The sequence below is a fragment of the Cygnus olor genome, chromosome 1 (genome assembly GCF_009769625.2).
Source record: "Cygnus olor isolate bCygOlo1 chromosome 1, bCygOlo1.pri.v2, whole genome shotgun sequence".
NCBI lineage: Eukaryota > Metazoa > Chordata > Aves > Anseriformes > Anatidae > Cygnus > Cygnus olor.
In genome coordinates this window covers 176,970,457-176,987,703 of record NC_049169.1, presented here as the reverse complement: position 1 = coordinate 176,987,703, position 17,247 = coordinate 176,970,457, and the positions used below count along the sequence as shown (strand labels likewise).

Below are 17,247 nucleotides of genomic sequence, written 5' to 3'. Positions count from 1 at the left end.
TGAGACTGCTAGCAGAGCTGCTGCTGCTGCCATAAGGATGTCAGACTCCACGGAGGGGGATGGGATTTGGAAACAGTTCCTGAAGTCGGTGACTTGGCTGCTGCTTTCTATAAATCCTGCTTTGCCTATTTGTGTTCAAGTACTGAGGACATGAATCAGAGTTAAATGCAGCACCTTCAAATTGTAGCCTCATGAACCGCTGATAATTTAGATCCTTGCCTACAGCAAGACTATTCAGTCCAACAAAATTTGTTCTTACTTGGACGAAGATATGATGCTTCAAGCAATTTATTGTGCATCGTTACTGTTCCCAGATCCAACTGGTAATCTGTTTTAATCCCTCATAAATCATGTGCTTCATCAAGCAATCATGGAAAGCAAGGCATAACTCCTTGGGAACCAAAGTCCGTACAACGGCAGACACCAAACGAAGTATGACAGCTGGTACAAGCCAATAAAGCACAACTCTACCACTTCATTATATATCAGACAGCTCTGGCCGGTCTTGAATGTGTTCCTGAAGTGTCCTGAAAGCCTAACATGCCACCTACTAAAACACTGCATACTGAAATAAGTGCAGAGCCTTGATTCAAATTACATTTTAAAAGGGTCAGAACTCATTTGTACTTCGACAAGCAAATGTCAGCATTTCTGAGTAGATTTACAGCTGCCATTTTCTCCCAAACCTCAGTGGGGGAAACTACTTGAACCTGCAGAAGAATCAAAGTTTTCTTCATCCTTAAACAAACCAGGACATTAAGGTGACCAGCTGTACTTTAATCATCCTCTACGACATACTATTTAAAAAGCACAGATGACAATACACCAAAAGCACCCCTTACTGCAACAAAACAATACACCGACATATTTCAACTCCTTGAAACCATCTACCAGAAGAAGGTGCCTTCAGTGGCTACCCCCGGCCTCTCTCCCTTTAATCCAATTAACAGTCCTTAAACTCACGTGGAGGAAACGGAAAGACTATTTTTGAGAACTTCCCAAGCTCTGCTTAGGTAATACTGAAGATCAACACCTTTTCAACTTCAGGACTAATCACAAGCCCCTGTAAATTCTCTGAGAGAATCACAGAATCACCTACGTTGGAAGAGACCTCCAAAGACCACCTAGTCCAAACTCCGACCTAACACTAACAAGTCCTCCACTAAACCATATCACTAAGCTCTACATCTAAACGTCTTTTAAAGACCTCCGGGGATGGTGACTCAACCGCTTCCCTGGGTAAAAGAAACTTTTATTAAGAAGCTCAGCCTCAGACCCAAGTTCCTCAAGGGCAAGAATATATCTTCTCCTGACTCTCCCCACACACACCAGAGCCCCACCAGCAGGAGAATCAGCTATTTGGGCAGTGGCATTGTGATCATGAGCTGCTCTCACAGCATGGTAATAAAAAGATGTTTGCTATTTCTTAAGAACATCGAAAGATGACAACCGAAATACCGTGACCAACCTTTGATGCCTGCTCTGAATTCATTATGCAGCAAACCTCTGCTCAGTAGAAAAGTAATTCTGCAAGCAGATGACTTGCTCGAGGCTTATGAGCTTACTGAGAGCTACAACAATACACTTGAATGCAAGTGGCAACTTCTTGCTTTGTCAGTGCTGGTTTTAGGGATGCAGCTAAAAAAAAAAGGAAAGGACGCTTATGCCTAGGAGGACTCAGGTGAGTTTATACTTTCTCTGAATTCAGAACACAAAAAAAAATCCTTGTAGTCATCTTACAGTAAGATGAGTTTTAAGAGTCAGTGAGACAGTGAGAAATCCACTAAAATTCACTACAAAAAACAAACATTTTTTTAAACTTATCTGGGAAGTACCTCTTTGACCACCCCATACACCCAAACTAGACTCAAAAAAAATATCAATTCTTCCAGTGAGCCCTCCAGCATTGGAAAGGAAGGATTCTAGACAATTTTAAGAGTCCCACAAACAAGAATTAGGGTTGCTGATAAATAATTCCAGAGTGGGATTTAAGGGTAGAGATTTGTTTCTCCAAACTTGCCCAGATTCTTTTGCTCCTCTATTTAAGCTGTAAGACTTCTTACACAAATTAAAATTGCTTTGGTATTCCTTACCTATTTAGCCCTTAGATCAGGAAGGAGCAAGTTATATTTGATTCTTCTACACTATCTCTCTAGAAACTCTAATGTCCTCCATATGCTTAGAGTCTTTTGTTTGTTGTCTTTTTTTTTTTTCTTCATTGGGGGAGATGTTTTTTGATCTGCAACCACAAGCTCCTTGGAGGTTTAACATAGGAATAAACAGAAATCCCTTTGTGTTAGCCAGACAGCAATCAAAAAGTGTTTCTTTCAACCGTGATACCCTGGAAGATTTTTTTTGGGGGGGGATGGTAAAAAAATAAAATCAAACAAGATTTAATGGAAAACTTGCCCCTAAATAGACTTGACATGCATATAGAATACATAAGGCAAATTTAAAGTAGGCTCCTACCTGTGGCACAACAAACAAAAGACAGCTACTGCCAAAGTTCTTGGGTAGCTGACATATTTCATACATACAGACTTTTGGAAGACAAGCTTAGAAGACAATGGTAGTCATCAAGCCAAATGATATAAACCACCGTTTAAAATTTAGTAGCAAAATAGATATTTTCATAGCACCTCTAGACAGCATTTCTTATACCCAACTAAGAAAAAAGAAAACTTTAGAAAAGGGCCAGATTTCACACGCTGTACTTATTTTCTACAGAAAGTAAGCATCACAAATGGTCTTTTTGTAAGACACTTAAATGTGAAAGGCATTTTATTTTTCTTAAAGATTCTGTAAAATTGTAGAAAGTAAAGAAAATGTATTTTTTCAAGTATTTGATTACAAATTAATATTCATTATACGCACTTCATTTCAGATTTCTATATACAGACCATATTATGTATTTCAAAAGTATGGGTTGATGCAGCAATAAGATGATACACAAGTGAGAACACATCAAAAAAAGATCAGGTTTTATATTACAAAGGATACAGACGTGACTCTTTACATCATTACGAAGTCCTTTACGAACAAACTCATATGCTTCTTCCTTCTTCCCTAAACAGTTCAAGGTCAGTCCTTTCATAGCGAGCGTTTCTGTAAGAAATATCATATACTTATGTTTCTCACTTCCCATATGCCACTTTTCACAATGCAGATAGCCTTTGAAGTTGTTACACAGTAAAGTTCCCCATTAAATGATAAATTTAGATCAGAATAGCTGCCTTACACAGCTGAAGGTTGTTATATGGAGGCATTTCCTTTCTTGAAGCTGGTCTTAAAAGACCTTTGTAAAGCATCATACAGATGTGATGAACATGGACAACACAAGCTTTGGTTAAATCTATTTTTTCATTTGTGAGTTAGCAATAAGCTGAAACAATTTTAGAGGGCTCGGCTTTATGTATTAAGGTTCCAGGTAGGCAGAACATGAAAGAAATTTATTAGGTTGTGTCACACAGTAAGAAAAAAAAAATCTGTCACAACCAGTTTATTGCAGGTTGCTTTCAAAACATTAGTTAAGAGGACCTTATTTCCTGCTACAGTACTTTGGGGGTAAAAGACCTTCTCAAAGTAGTAGGATTTTGAGAGGCAGAAGATTCCAAATAATATGTTTGCATGACTATTGCTTTTCTTCTTCCCACATTCAACACTGTGGGAAACAAGCCGCATGTAAGCATGCGCTCTGCCTGAAAGCTCATCCAAATTCACGGGTGGGTTCTTTTTTGTTGTTGTTTTTCCTGCTGAATAAGAGACTGTTTATTTTTACCCACTGCCAGAAGATTATTAGTCTCATTTTCAACATCATATTCAGTTTTTCCTCTAACTGCAACCTTTTCCCCTGCGTTAATGGAAAGGGCCCATGATCTCAAGGTCAGTTATAATGCCTGCTTGAACTTTAATTGGTAGACCTGTCTCTTAACAGTTTTCTTTAAGAGTACACCTAAAGTGAATGACAACCCAAAATAAGCCCTTTTGTTTTGTTTTTAAACCATCCTACATACACACCGTGGGAACACAAAGCCAGAATGATACCCTCACAGCACACCAGGAAGCTTTAAAAAGAATATCCCCACTCTGTGAAGGAGGGCAAGCTACTCCTACCTTCCCACACCAGGCAGATAACCGTCCAGCCATAGCAATCCATCTGTTTATCACCTTCTCAATAAATTTTTATAATTCCTTATCTCTGAAGCTAACTGTGACAACAGTGCAGCTTCCCATCAGATCATTTCACTGGCTTAGTTCTGCTTCAGCTGTTCATTCCAGGCTTTGCTCCCAAGCTTCAAAGCCACTAGTGGCTCAGAGCCCAAGTAGTATGTGGACTGCCAAGGCAGCTAGCTGTCCTGGAAAAGTTTAAGACAGCAGGAGCAGAAAAGACATAGAACTGTGTAGTGAGAGGTTATAAAAAAACACGTGTTAGTAGAGGTAAGTGATTAGGGCACAGAGCTAGAGAGGCCACTCCATAGTTTTGAAGCAACTAAAAAAAACCTGTACCTCTAGCTCTAGGGAAGTAATGAAGACAACCAAGAAAGAGCAGGCTCTGATGAAAGAAAGATTAGTCAAACATTTTGCCAAGATTTGATGATGTCAGAAAGCAAAGTAGCTTTGACACAGTACATGCACACTTAGAATGTTAGACTGCCTGAAGAGCACACAAACAAAAATTCACTGTATCAAAAGAAGTATTCCCTGAACCGTGCAACAGAAATCCCATAATGCAGTAGGACTAGGGTATCTTATTGATGATTCAGTTCTAAGAGGTGTAAATAAAATCAGTATTTTCCTGTTCAGTTTCCTGCAATATTTATCAGAACAGGCCAGTCCAAGCATCAAGTAGCAATGTGACTGGCAGTACAAAATATACATTTGACAAAAAAGGTAAGATTTTTAATTCTTTGGCAGAACACCTTCATGTAATGTTCAAAAGAAGGGATGGCTTTCTATTAAAAACCACACTACCATTTTGACCTGGAAACCTAGAAAGGAAACTTAATTGGAAACTTCAATGAAGCGTGCATCTACTATACCTTTTGATCTTCCCACCACAAAGGGTTTCTGACTATGAGCTAGTGGGGACATTCGGTGTGAATGCACTATGACTAAAGATGCAGAGTATTATTTGGCCACAAGGACAGAATTATTCTCACTGACAGGCTCCATTCTTTCCCAATAGTATCAAATAGACTGACTATCCATTTAAACACATGACAAAAAGAAAAAAGAAACTTTTGAGCTCCGCGGTTACCTCCATGTTCAGCAAATTTGGGGTTAGAGAGTATCATCTTGCAGAACTTGAGTCCATTTTTGTACTGTTTTTGTTCATAGCATTTCTGGGGAAAAAAAAATTGTAAGAATTACAATTACCAAAATGCATTTTAAAACAGTATCTTAACATGCTAGTAAAAATGCAGTAGTAATTTCAGTCAGGTAATCAGGTCACTAACAAGCTCTAGCTGAATATGACTATTTGTATTACATTGCCTTTTTTCCAGCATTCAGCACAATATCTGCCTTCATTCATACACAGTCGGTGCTTTGCCTCATGGTCTCCACTGAAACTGAACTGTTGGGACCAAGCTTGCTGCTCCTTTTCCACAGAAATAGGAAAGGCAGATAGTGTTTTAAGAGTTTTTGCATTGAAGTGTAAAAATGATGAGCCAAGTTAGATAACTTGACTCCACAGAACTTCTGAGAAGAGTCACTGTCAAAGACACCAAGCGCTCCATTCGACATCCCATTTCCCCTAGTGGCCTCCACATTAACAACTCGGAGAGAAGACCTTGGTTGGCACTGATGTAGGCTTTGGGGAGAACAAGAGAAACCTTGAAGTAGAATAAACCTGTTGTGGCCTCAAAAGAAATACATACGCAGATAATTTACCCGGACATTAAAAAGTTAAGTAGTAGTTGGAATAGTACAGCTAAAAAGCTACTTTTAAGTTTATTTTGGGTATCATTTACCTAATGGTTATATAAATCAACAAATAATGCTGCTCCATTGGGGAAAAGTTAGAAAAAAAGTACAAGTGAACCTTATTCCCTCTTCTTTGCAACACATTAGCTCGTGCTCATAAGCCAGTTAGATTTTAGTCATTTAGACCACTGAAGCTGATCACTTTAAAACAAGCTTATATAAGCCAGTTAAGGCATGCCTGTATCTCTAAGCATGAAAATGATTTATGGTCAGCTAAATACTTTTTTTTTTTTAAATTAAAAAACCAGCTTAACTTGGCACCATTCAGTTAATAAGGTGTGTTGTCCTGCTCCATTTTAGATGGTTATTTCAAGGAGAAATGATGCAGTTTCGGTTACATACTTTGATCTTTAACTGTCTGTAATAGATCTCTTCCACTCCATCAATCTTCCAGGACAGAGGTAAAAATCTACATTAAGTAAACGCAGTGTGTGGCAACTCCTTTGCAGCTATAATGCATCATATTGCTTCTCAGGGCACAGGCAACACAGAAACATGCCTGCGCTCACTTTTGGGTTATTAGCTACGGTGGCAAAGCCCAAGTCCTCCCCCAGCCCACAGGAAAAGGCTTAGCTGCAGACAGCTTTTAGTTACTTGTCTGAAACTCAGGACATTTGTAGTTAACCATGATTAACTGGAGACTAAATCACAGAATAATTTTAGTTGGTAGGAACCTTTGGAGGTCACCTAAATCACCCCTCAAGACAAAAAGGGCCAACCTTGACATTAGATCAGGTTGCTCCGCCTGGCTGACTTCTAGCAGGATGGCCGGGGGTTCCACCAGGGGCAAGTAATTATACTGGGGCAATTAACATTTAAACACCAAGAGCAAAAAGGCTTTGAGAATTTTCTCAACTAAGAACTAGTTTCCACATCCTTATCTGAAATAATCCAGGTTGCAGCAAGCCTTGGAGTCCCCTCTCAAGGACTGGGGAATTCTCCCATTAATCTGTTTTTTCCTTTCTCAACATAATATGTTTAGTATCATTTTTAAAGAGCCCTAAGAAAACACCAACAACGCTTTAAGTATGCTTTCTAGGTTTATTCATGTGTTCCTGAAAAAGTAACAGAACAGCAAGTGTTCATCCACGATTCTACAACTCTTACAACACTGAGTGAAACTTCAAATGTACCGTAATGCTTGACCAACACACATTTGAGTCAAGGATTCACTTAAGACAGATCAACTGCCTGAAGGAATCATATCGACTATCCTTGTTCTGATGTTTTCTTTTCGAGTTCAGTCTTGGACCTAGAACAAGAACTGAAGCTAGATAATCCCAGCCTGCTTATGGTTTGGGCCGTGCTAGTTAGCCAAAAGGTGACTTCCCAGCACCCCCACCCCTAAATAAGTATACGTATGTGTTTGTAAATAAGTCATGAATCGATGCCAACAGATTGATATGTATATGTTTATGCCAATAAGAGACAGGACCTTACTCAGCAATGCAGGTTATTAACACTCATCATCAATGTCTACAGAGGTACCGGAACGCTTGCAGACTTCGTCATGTTGACAAGCCCAGGGCTTTGCAGCACCCCAGCACCATGAAGGACTGCTTTTGAACTCCCTCCTCTCGCAGCACGAGCGAAACTCTGTGGGCTCCACCTGCAGCTCGCTTACAGGAGGCAGGACCAGGGGTCGATGCCGTCTCACTTGGCGGTACAGGTGGGATCCATAGCTGAGAAACCTCACGTCTCCACGCGGATTCAAGTTCTGTGCTTGTCAGGACAAATATAGCTGTGTTCATCAGGATCTCTCTCACTGAATTAAGTCTTTCAGTACATCAAAAGCTCAAGTTAATATGCTGTGGGTTTGGTTTTTTAACTTGTTTTTAGAAAGAGCCTGATCTGCTGTGCTTAACGTGAGGCTTCCCATCACCCTTCCACAGCCACTATTTCCTGCTAAAAACTAAAGCCAGATCACAAATGTCTACACGCCTGAAACCTCAAAGGGAGGTTCTGGCAAGGCCAAAACACTATCCAGAGCTTCTGCTACCAGATGTTTGCCAGAGAAGGTAACATCCTTCCAAGAACATCTCATCCTGGATTATTCTCTTCTTCAACACTAACTCGGAGATATAATCCGCTTGCAGGGTTTGACACACAGCTAGACCAGACATCAGTCCACGTGCTTCCAACTATGTACGAGTGCCTCTGACTGCAGGTCAAATGGCACAGCACCCAGGAGGTAACCACAATAAAAAAATAAAAACAACAAATTGTTTTTTTTTTTGTTTTTCTTCTTCATTTTCCCAATACAAGAATCTGTTTTTAACACACTGGAGTTTAATACACAGATCAGCAATTTCACAGCTGAAGAACATCTCGTTCTGCTCCTCAGACATTAGCACATGCTCCTGAGAGCCATCTATCAAAAATAAAACCTCAGCTGGATAATCAAAGAGAGACTGCAGTTGCCATAACTGATTCCCTTCCTTACTCCGTGTCCCAAGGGCCCAAACATCCCGAAGAGATGTGATATTATTTCAGAAGCCATTTTCAAGTGACGACCAAATAAAGGGCGAAATATCACAAAGGATGAATCGTGCCTGACCAGCCTGGTGGCCGTCTGTGATGGAGTGGCTGCATCAGTTGACGAGGGAAGACCGACTGATGTCATCTACCTGCACTTCCGTAAGGCCTTCGACATGGTCCCACATGACATCCTGGTCTCCAAATTGGAGAGAGATGGATATGATGGTGGACCATTCAGTGGATAAGGAATTGGCTTGAAGGCTGCACCCAGACAGTGGTGGCCAATGGCTCCGTGTCCAGGTGGAGGCGGGTGACAAGTGGTGTCCCTCTGGGGTCTGCCTTGGGACCGGCGGTGTTTAATATCTTTATCAGTGACACAGACAATGGGATCGAGTGCACCCTCAGCAAGTTTCCAGATGACACCAAGCTGAAAGGCGCAGCTGATACACCAGCAGGAAGGGATGCCATCCAGAGGGACCTGGACAAACCTGAGAAGTGGGCCCATGTGAACCTGATGAGGCTCAACAAGGCCAAGTGCAAGGTGCTGCACCTGGGCAGGGGCAATCCCAGACATGAGCACAGACTGGGAGAAGAGCTCACTGACAGCAGCCCTGCAGAGAGGGACTTGGGGTTCTGGTGGACAAAAAGCTCGACACAAGCCAGCAGTGTGTGCCCAGCAGGCCAACTGCGTCCTGGGCTGCACCACCGGAGGGGTGGGCAGCAGGGGAGGGAGGGGATTGTGCCCCTCTGCTCTGCCCTCGTGAGGCCCCACCTGGAGTGCTGCGTCCAGGGCTGGGCCCAGCACAAGGAGGGTGTGGGGCTGTGAGAGCGGGGCCAGAGGAGGGCCATGAGGGTGGTCAGGGGGCTGGAGCACCTCTCCTAGGAAGAAAGGCTGAGAGAGCTGGGGACATTCAGCCTGGAGAAGAGAAGGCTCCAGGGAGACCTCGTGGTGGCCTTTTAATATTTCAAGGGGGTTTGTAAAAAAGATGCAGAGCATCTTTTTACTCAGGCAGATAATGTTAGGACAAGGGGGAATGGTTTTAAACTACAAGAAGGGAGATTTAGATCAGCTGTTAGGAGGAAATTCTTCCCTCAGAGGATGGTGAGGCCCTGGCACAGGTTGCCCAGAGAAGCTGTGGATGCCCCATCCCTGGAGGTGCTCAAGGCCAGGCTGGATGGGGCTTTGGGCAACCTGGTCTGGTGGGAGGTGTCCCTGCCCATGGCAGGGGGTGGAACTGGGTGGGCTTTGAGGTTCCTTCCAACCCAAGCCATTCTGTGATTGTATGATGTGAAAGCATAGCACCACATTCAAAGAATCAGGACAAGTGTCACATCAAACCAAACAGCAGTGTTAAGCACAGCAAACATACCTCTTTAGTCAATATAAATGTTTCAAGTCTGAGATTGTTTAAGAGGGTCTGTGGCTGTAAATCAAGCTGCCAGTTTAAGTTCAACCCAAATGAACCAGTCCCCTGGTAAGCATTTGAAGTTTTCTTTAAGCACGGTTTAGCTCTTTGTAAGCAGCTGAATCCGGACAGCCTCACACTTTTAAGAGCACCTTTTAAGTTAATTAGTCTTCCCTAGTACTGATGAAGTGCTCTCCAACAAATCCGTACATCCCACTTGCAAACCCCTTCACAATCTGAAAGAAGTTTCAGCCTTCTTCTTGCCAGGCAGAATCTTCTCTTGTTGCTAAGATTTTGCTACAAAACTCGAGGATTCACTCGAACAACATTTGAATCTTATATACTTAGTGCTTCGATGTCTACATCCCCTACTTTTTAAACAGTACAAGCCTGCTGTGTAACACTGACGGGGGAGGAATGCAGAAGGAAGGAACCCAAGAGCTAAATGTGCAACAGCAGAGGCAAGAGAAAAGGACAAGGCTTGGACATCAAAACGTACGGAAAGGATGCTGGAGGCCAGTTGCACTGGAAATCTGGCCATGCCACAATGGGAACTGAATTCAGCGATAGAAAACACAAAGTTATCACTGACTGATTCCGAGCAGCATCCTTTGTGGGGAGCTGACAGGTATTTAGTGGCTGCTCAAATTGTCGATACCCATTTCTGACCCAAACCAGGTACAATCAAATGCAGCAAGATCAGCACGCTGTCAGTGCTCTTCTTAACTGACATAACATTTAATACTTGGACCTTTTAAAGTCTTCACTGTTTTATCGTACCTCTATAAGTGTCTTCAGCATCCGACAGGCCATCTAATGCTTGCCACTGCAGTTGATGGAATCACCTAAGCACCTTTCTGGGATTTGGGGCAGAACTCAGCATACACACTGCTCCTCTGCTACCAAGTAACTACTAAGTTATTGACCAGTTTGATAGCAAGGTCTGATGCTACCTTTTTTGAATAATACCCAGATAAGTTGTGAAAGAGTTCAGCATTTGAGTTGGAAATACTTGTATCATGCGAAGTTTGGCTCCTTTGCAATACTGACAAGGGAAGAAAGACTATCATGGTACTATTACATTTCAGATGCAGGCTAGGGATCTCTGCAGAAGACTCTGCAGCCAGCAACCCTCCCTCTACACTGATTCCAGTTCACTGCTGTTTGAGAAAACAGAAAATCGAACTGGGGAAAGTGGGGATGCACATGAGGAGGCTTCAATTCATGGAGGCCAAGGTGAGAGTTCATCACAATTCCCGTCCTCACAGCCTCCTACACTCATAGTCCCAGGACAGCCTCCCGTGGCACCAACACTTCTGCCCTCTCCTACTGTTACACCATATGCAGGGCCATTCCAGCTTTCTGCCAGTAAGATCAGCTAACCCCGAGCTGAAATGAAGAGAGGAGGAAGACAACCTGCATCCAGCACGGTTTGACAGCTGAGATGAGAAGGACGAGGGGCGCAGGTCATCTCTGACCATCACTGGGGCTTGGCAGTGCAGAAGCTGAGTCAGGCCCCAGTGGAACGAGCTGCCAGCATCAGGTAGAGCACTAACACCAAGGTACTCATGTCACAGTAATATTTAAGCTTTCGCTACCATGATTCTTGTCAAGCAACAGCATTTTGTCCTTAAACCATCTTTTCCCACTTGGAGCTCAGATCTACAGATGGCAAAAAAAAACACAGATTAAAAAATTCGCCCTAAATTAAGATCAACTCAAAGTCAGTGCTGTGCACAAATGCTCAGTACAACGTGAGTCACTGGGATATCCTTTGCTTCAATAAAAAAAAAAAAGAGCAGAAACAAGAGAACATTCAGTAGGAAGAGCTCTTCTTTAGAGGCACTTAGCATCTGTAACCTCACCACAATTTGAGTTGTTAGAGCTTCTTTAGTTTATGAGCACGGGTATGCCTCTGCAGAACAGGAACCACAACTGCATGCTAGGAATTAGACAAGTGACAGCCCTGCCACACGTTTTATACTCGTTTTTCACCTGCACTTTGGGCAGAAGTTCTGAGGAGACCAGTCTGCCACATCTCCTGGGACGAAACCGCAGGGAGGTTAGCAAGAGCCCGGACTGAGCAGGTGCTCCACAAGCTAGGGGAACTGCCTCTGTGAGCAGGTAAGCAACTGAAACCATCAGCAGTGTTTTGTGGGACCCGATGCGCACACAAATTTCAGGCTTTAAAAAATAAAAACTTATGTGAAGGACTTGCTCCCCATGAACCTACCCGGTGCCTCAAAACCTCCAGCAGCTCCTACATCTTTGCAGCAAAGAGCTCCGCAGCTGAACTACTTTTTTGCTAGGAACTTTGTGTTTGGCAACTGCTACTTTGTAGCTGCCATTTCTACCGAAATGTGAACTCGACAGAAGAGCCTGAAAAGAGGTAAGGCTCTGCTTTAATACCTGCTTCCTTCGGAGGAGGCCGACAGCAGTGTTGAAAACGTAGCCCTCAGCAGTGGGATAACACAATCTGCATTCAGCCCAGAGCGGAAGGCACGACTCAGGATTCACTGGCTTCCTGCTGCTGGACAAGGAAACTGTTTTTAACAGAACCCACAAATCCCTAAAAATCTCAGCTCTTAGGGTAAGCCAGCTCACAGCCAGTACTATGTCCACGTTAAATTAGGGTTTCCAAGCGTAACACATTCATCCACACAAGCAGTTTTACCTGCTATGACGCGATTTACTCCTGCGTGCTTTCAGACATCCTTCAGGTTTTCTGCCAGGTGTAGCTTAGTACAACTGATGTCACTGTTCATCAACTGCTCTGCTCAACGCAGTGAAGAACAGTTAAGGAAGTTGCAGCGCAAAACACAGCGGGACTTGACTCTGAATGCTTATTTATCCATACAGGAACCCCTCAAGAAATCCCACTGTGAAGAAACAACCAGCATTGTTCCACAGAAGCCTAGTTTATGAGCCTTATCGTGACAGCATTCATAAACTCCTTCGGAAAATTAAAACAGGAATATGCATTTGGGATCCAGGCTTCTCTGATTTATTCCGCCTCGAGTCACTAACGAGCGTGAAGCATGGTTTTCCCTTACAGAAGCCCCACTGACACTTACCAGCAGAGCACCACCCGTCCCCTGCAATCCTATCATTTCAGCAGCCTGCAGTTGACCAGGGATCCTCACCACCACTCCGGAAAGTTAATAGCAAGGGAGCAGCCTTCTTCCTACACTGCCCCCCAGAGCAGCACAAGTGACACCAGCACCACAAACCAAGCATCCCAGTCACACCAGAGAGCTTTTACTGGCAGCTCCGTGCTCTCCTCTCTAAAGGATCCAAGGAACCAGCCTCCAGCAGCCACTCCAAGCATCCACTGCTCCACAAGGGGATGACAACGGCCACCTCAGCTATGTTGTCAGCCAATTTAGGAGGCATTAATTAGCATACCATCATAGCCTCCTAATTATTGAATTGAATAGTTTGTGGTAACTCCCCCGCATCGCTACTAAGAAACTATTTGCATGTCTATAATCCATTACTACTACACAAACACCAAGACAAAATTTTAGAATTTAATGAATAAAAATTTAACACCTACAAACACTTGCATATTTATCTTTTATCATAGAAGGAATGTCCTAAGACCACTGCAGAGTTCAGGGAACAGAAGACAATTCATAGTTGAGCAATTCCTCGGACGCTGGTGCGTTAGATAATTTCCAAGATTTGTTCACAAAAAAGGAGAAAGGAAGATGCTTATGGGAATGAACTAAGCAGTAACAAGTCGTTGCTACAAAGTTAAACTTCTTGTGTTTAATTACTTGAAATCAGACAAGTAGGTGGCTAAACTGTTCTTAATAAGAGGGTTAGCCCCATCCTTACAGGATGAGATATTAACAGGCTAGCCCTTCTTCAAAGGAAACATATTTGCAATTAAAGCAGCAAGCCTTATTTCACGCAACAATATGTTGCACTCAATAGGAAATCAAAGGATTACTTAAATGCTTGACACTTTCCACAGTTACATGAGGAATGAGACAAACAGCAGGCAATATCTTATACTGTCCAATACATGCGGACACCAATAGTTATTACGGGACACTTACCAGTTTAGCAAGTAAGCCATGAAGGTACCACAACAATCCCTCTGCTTTCCTCTAAACTACCGCTAAGGACCAGTGCCACACACTCCGTCCAGACAGAGCTGATTCAATCTCATAAAGGCAAAACTTAACCCTAATTTTCAGATTTAGTTTATAATCTGGGTTCTTTAGCTTATAATCTGGTACTAAGTTGTGCGTTGGGGTGTGGGACTCAAAGTTGCTTACACTAAAACACTTTGAAAATAAGCTTAAAACTTGGTTTTAAATAGATGAAACAAAAATTTCCTAAGCTTACTAGAAGTAAACTTCAAATGCACATGACTAAGCTGCGATGTTAACAAGAAGTGCTTTTAAGTTACCACACATATGTGTTTATTTTAGATCGCATCTGCCCTATTTACTTTACATGTCACAGGAGCTGAAGACTGATTTTTAAGTGGCAAGAAACACACCAGCACTCCTGTATTAATTCTTCTTTATGGACGCCTCTCTCTTCCCATAAAAGGGAGAGCCAGGAAGCTTTTGAACGTGTTCTCCATGCCTTCTGTGAGGCTGAGAAGCCAGCCTGAGGAGCTTTCAGTCATGCAGCCCCTCCCTCCCAAGCAATGTCACACCTGTAAGCACGAGTGTGGCTTCCAGCAGTCAGAGTCTGAGGAAAAGCCTCTGTAGAAGAGCAGAAGCAAGGCTTAAGAAACCAAGCAGACCTGAAAGTCAGGACAGCAGGAGAAATGAACTCTAGCACTACCTCTTACAGTAACACCGAGAAATTAGAACAATTACCTATATGCTAGAATTTTACCTATGCTGCAATTGCTATTACTTGCGTTATCACATCACATCTAGTTTTAAAAGTGAGCTTGTTCAAGTACCATCAAGCACGCTGGCATACAAAGCGATGTGCCTTAAAGACTACTTACTCAGCTTCTTGAGTAGATTTCACACCTTACGCTGAACTCCCGTGAGGCCACGCTAGTTTGGGCAGCTCTGTGTAAGCTGGGTTTGCTCTTATGGGCACCTTGTTCACGTTGTTGATAACCTGTCTCACACGTTACATACACAAAGTGACTGACTCTTAAGTAATTATCAGGCTCTCCAGATGAGTTTCCCATTTCATAATTGATAATTCTCTGTAGTGTTTGTAAAATTAGTCTTAATGTATGACTACAGTTACCTCTAATCTGTTCCAAGTGGTTAAATTACAACACATTGGTATGGTCTTATTATACAGCCTCCCACAACAACAATATATAAAGCTTTTTGATTTCTAAGATGTCCACAGCAGCCCTAGTAATTTCAAGAACTCTAGCAGTGCTGAAGTAGGCAAAAGCTACTTCAATTAGAGAAGAGCATTTAGCACTGAAAGCTGTAGTATAACTATACTAAAATAGTCTGGAATGTGTCAAGCAACCAAAAGGTTCAACTTCGATTACATAGGCATTACTACTCCAGGATGAGAACACCGAGAAAAAGTCAAAGCTACCTACAAAAAACAGTAAGAAATTAAGTTTCAAGAAGTGTCAATATATGAACTGATAAGCTAACAAGTGAAAGTTCATGATTTCCTTGCCTGAGAACCCATGTTTTGTATGCTGTTTAATACACAAAAAAACAAGTTACCAAAGAGCTTTTTTGTATTTTAAAAAGTTTAGAAGTGACTGCTACCGTGAACTTGTTTGCTACTAGTAAGAATAATCACTTAACTGTTCTAATATTAGTCATTTATTTTTAGCAGAGAGGAGTGCTAGAATGACTTACTAAGATGCATACCATAAGCATGCAGTAAGCAACAAATCACCATTAAGAACCATTAAGTCTTTTTAAAAAAAAAATCACATACTACCCCCCAAAGCAGGGGAAAAAAACAGCTAGGAAATACCTGCCGAAAGGCGCTGGCTGCACACAGAGGCTTACACACGCTGTTTGCTTTGAGCCCAGCTTCCTGGGGATAAAGCGTTCGCCTCTTACCTGCCAAATTATTGAAACTAGCCTAACAAATTGTGCTATAGCCCAAGAAATTTGTGGCTGCCAGCAGGTTACTACTGTGGTGCACAGATGCCTGCCTGCAGACAGGCCAAGTGGCACTAAATCCCCAACTTTGTCGAGGCTGGAAGTCTCTCGCTACCACACCGAAAAGCTCACGAGCAAGGGATCGGGCTTCTTGCTCCCCTCTTCCACAAGGCGTGAGAGAACACAGAGTAACTGGGGAGAAAGTTAGGGTTAAAACGAGTTATTTCTTTAAGGTTGCCTCCTGAAGACCGAGCGTCCTCTGCACCACCGAGCCCCGAGGCGCTGGAGCAGCCTGCGCTAACCACCGCACGTAAAAGTTCGGGCTCTTCCAAAGGACGAGCCAGGATGCTTTAAACCACCAGCCGCCTCCAGCTACACCCCAGATTTTCCACTGCCATCGCTCCGAGGCAGCCCCGAGGATCCCAAAGGCGCCCTCAGGGCCGAGGGAGCACACGGGGGGGGTTCCCCCCCGAGCCTCCCGCAGGGGGTGGCCGCAGACGGCGGGGGCACGAAGCCCCCCGGGGCTCCCTCCCTCCTTCATCCCCCCCCCCCTTCCCTTCCCGCAGGGGCTCGGCGGGCCCCAGACAAAGGAAGGAAGCGGGGACGACGAGGAGGAGGAGGAGGAGGAGGAGGCAGCGAGGACGGAGGGCTCACCAGGATGCGCTTGAAGAGGTTGCTCTCCTTGGGCGGCAGCGGCACGGACGGCATGGTGCGGGCGGGCACGGCTCGGCTCGGCGCGGCAGGGGGGGGGGAGGCGGCCGGGCGGCTGTCGCTACCAGGGAGGGAACCCTGTCTGTCTGTCTGTCAGGAGGAGAGCCCCAACTCGGCGCGGCCCCGGCCCGAGCAGCACTGGCGGCTGCTCCTCAACTCATTGGCCTTGCACCGCCCGCCCCGCCGGCTCCCCTCGGGCGCGGAGCGCGTCCCCCGTGCGCAGCTGCCTGACGCTGCAAAATGGCGGCCGGCCGCCCCGCCGCGCCTGCGCGCCCCGCAGCGGGGGAGGCGGCCGAGGGGCCCCCCGCTGGATCCCCCCCCTGCTCCTATCCTCGACGGGCTTGGGGAGGGGGTATGGGTTTTTTTCTCCTCTTTTCTCCGTCTTGAGGAGGGGAGGGGGGTGTTTGCTCGGAGCTTCGCCCCGAGGGGAGCTACCTGAGGCGAGGAGCTCCTCGGAACCGCCCCGAGGGGAGGAGGGGGAAGGGGGCTGCCGCCCTCCGGGGGTGTAAAAATAACTCCGGCTGGCCCAAGTCCTGAGTCATGGCTATTTCCAAGCCGGGGGCTGTCGAAACTTGGTTGATTTTTAATTCTGCCTTTCT

General features: G+C 44.2%; 1 protein-coding gene across 3 annotated transcripts in view; it reads right to left on the bottom strand.

Annotated features, from left to right (window-relative positions):
* NAA16 (N-alpha-acetyltransferase 16, NatA auxiliary subunit) overlaps positions 1 to 17,247 on the bottom strand; it is a 67,152-nt gene that overhangs the window by 49,761 nt on the left and 144 nt on the right. The window contains exons 2-4 of one of the 3 annotated variants that reach the window (XM_040541078.1): positions 16,592 to 16,646; positions 5,258 to 5,342; positions 3,001 to 3,105 (exon numbers count right to left, since the gene is read on the bottom strand). In XM_040541078.1, coding sequence (XP_040397012.1) covers positions 3,001 to 3,105; positions 5,258 to 5,342; positions 16,592 to 16,645 — 244 coding nt within the window. In that variant the 5' untranslated portion in view covers position 16,646. Of the gene's footprint in view, positions 1 to 3,000; positions 3,106 to 5,257; positions 5,343 to 16,591; positions 16,844 to 17,247 lie in introns of those variants that run through there. The other 2 variants (XM_040541083.1, XM_040541070.1) reach the window with 2 other exon arrangements.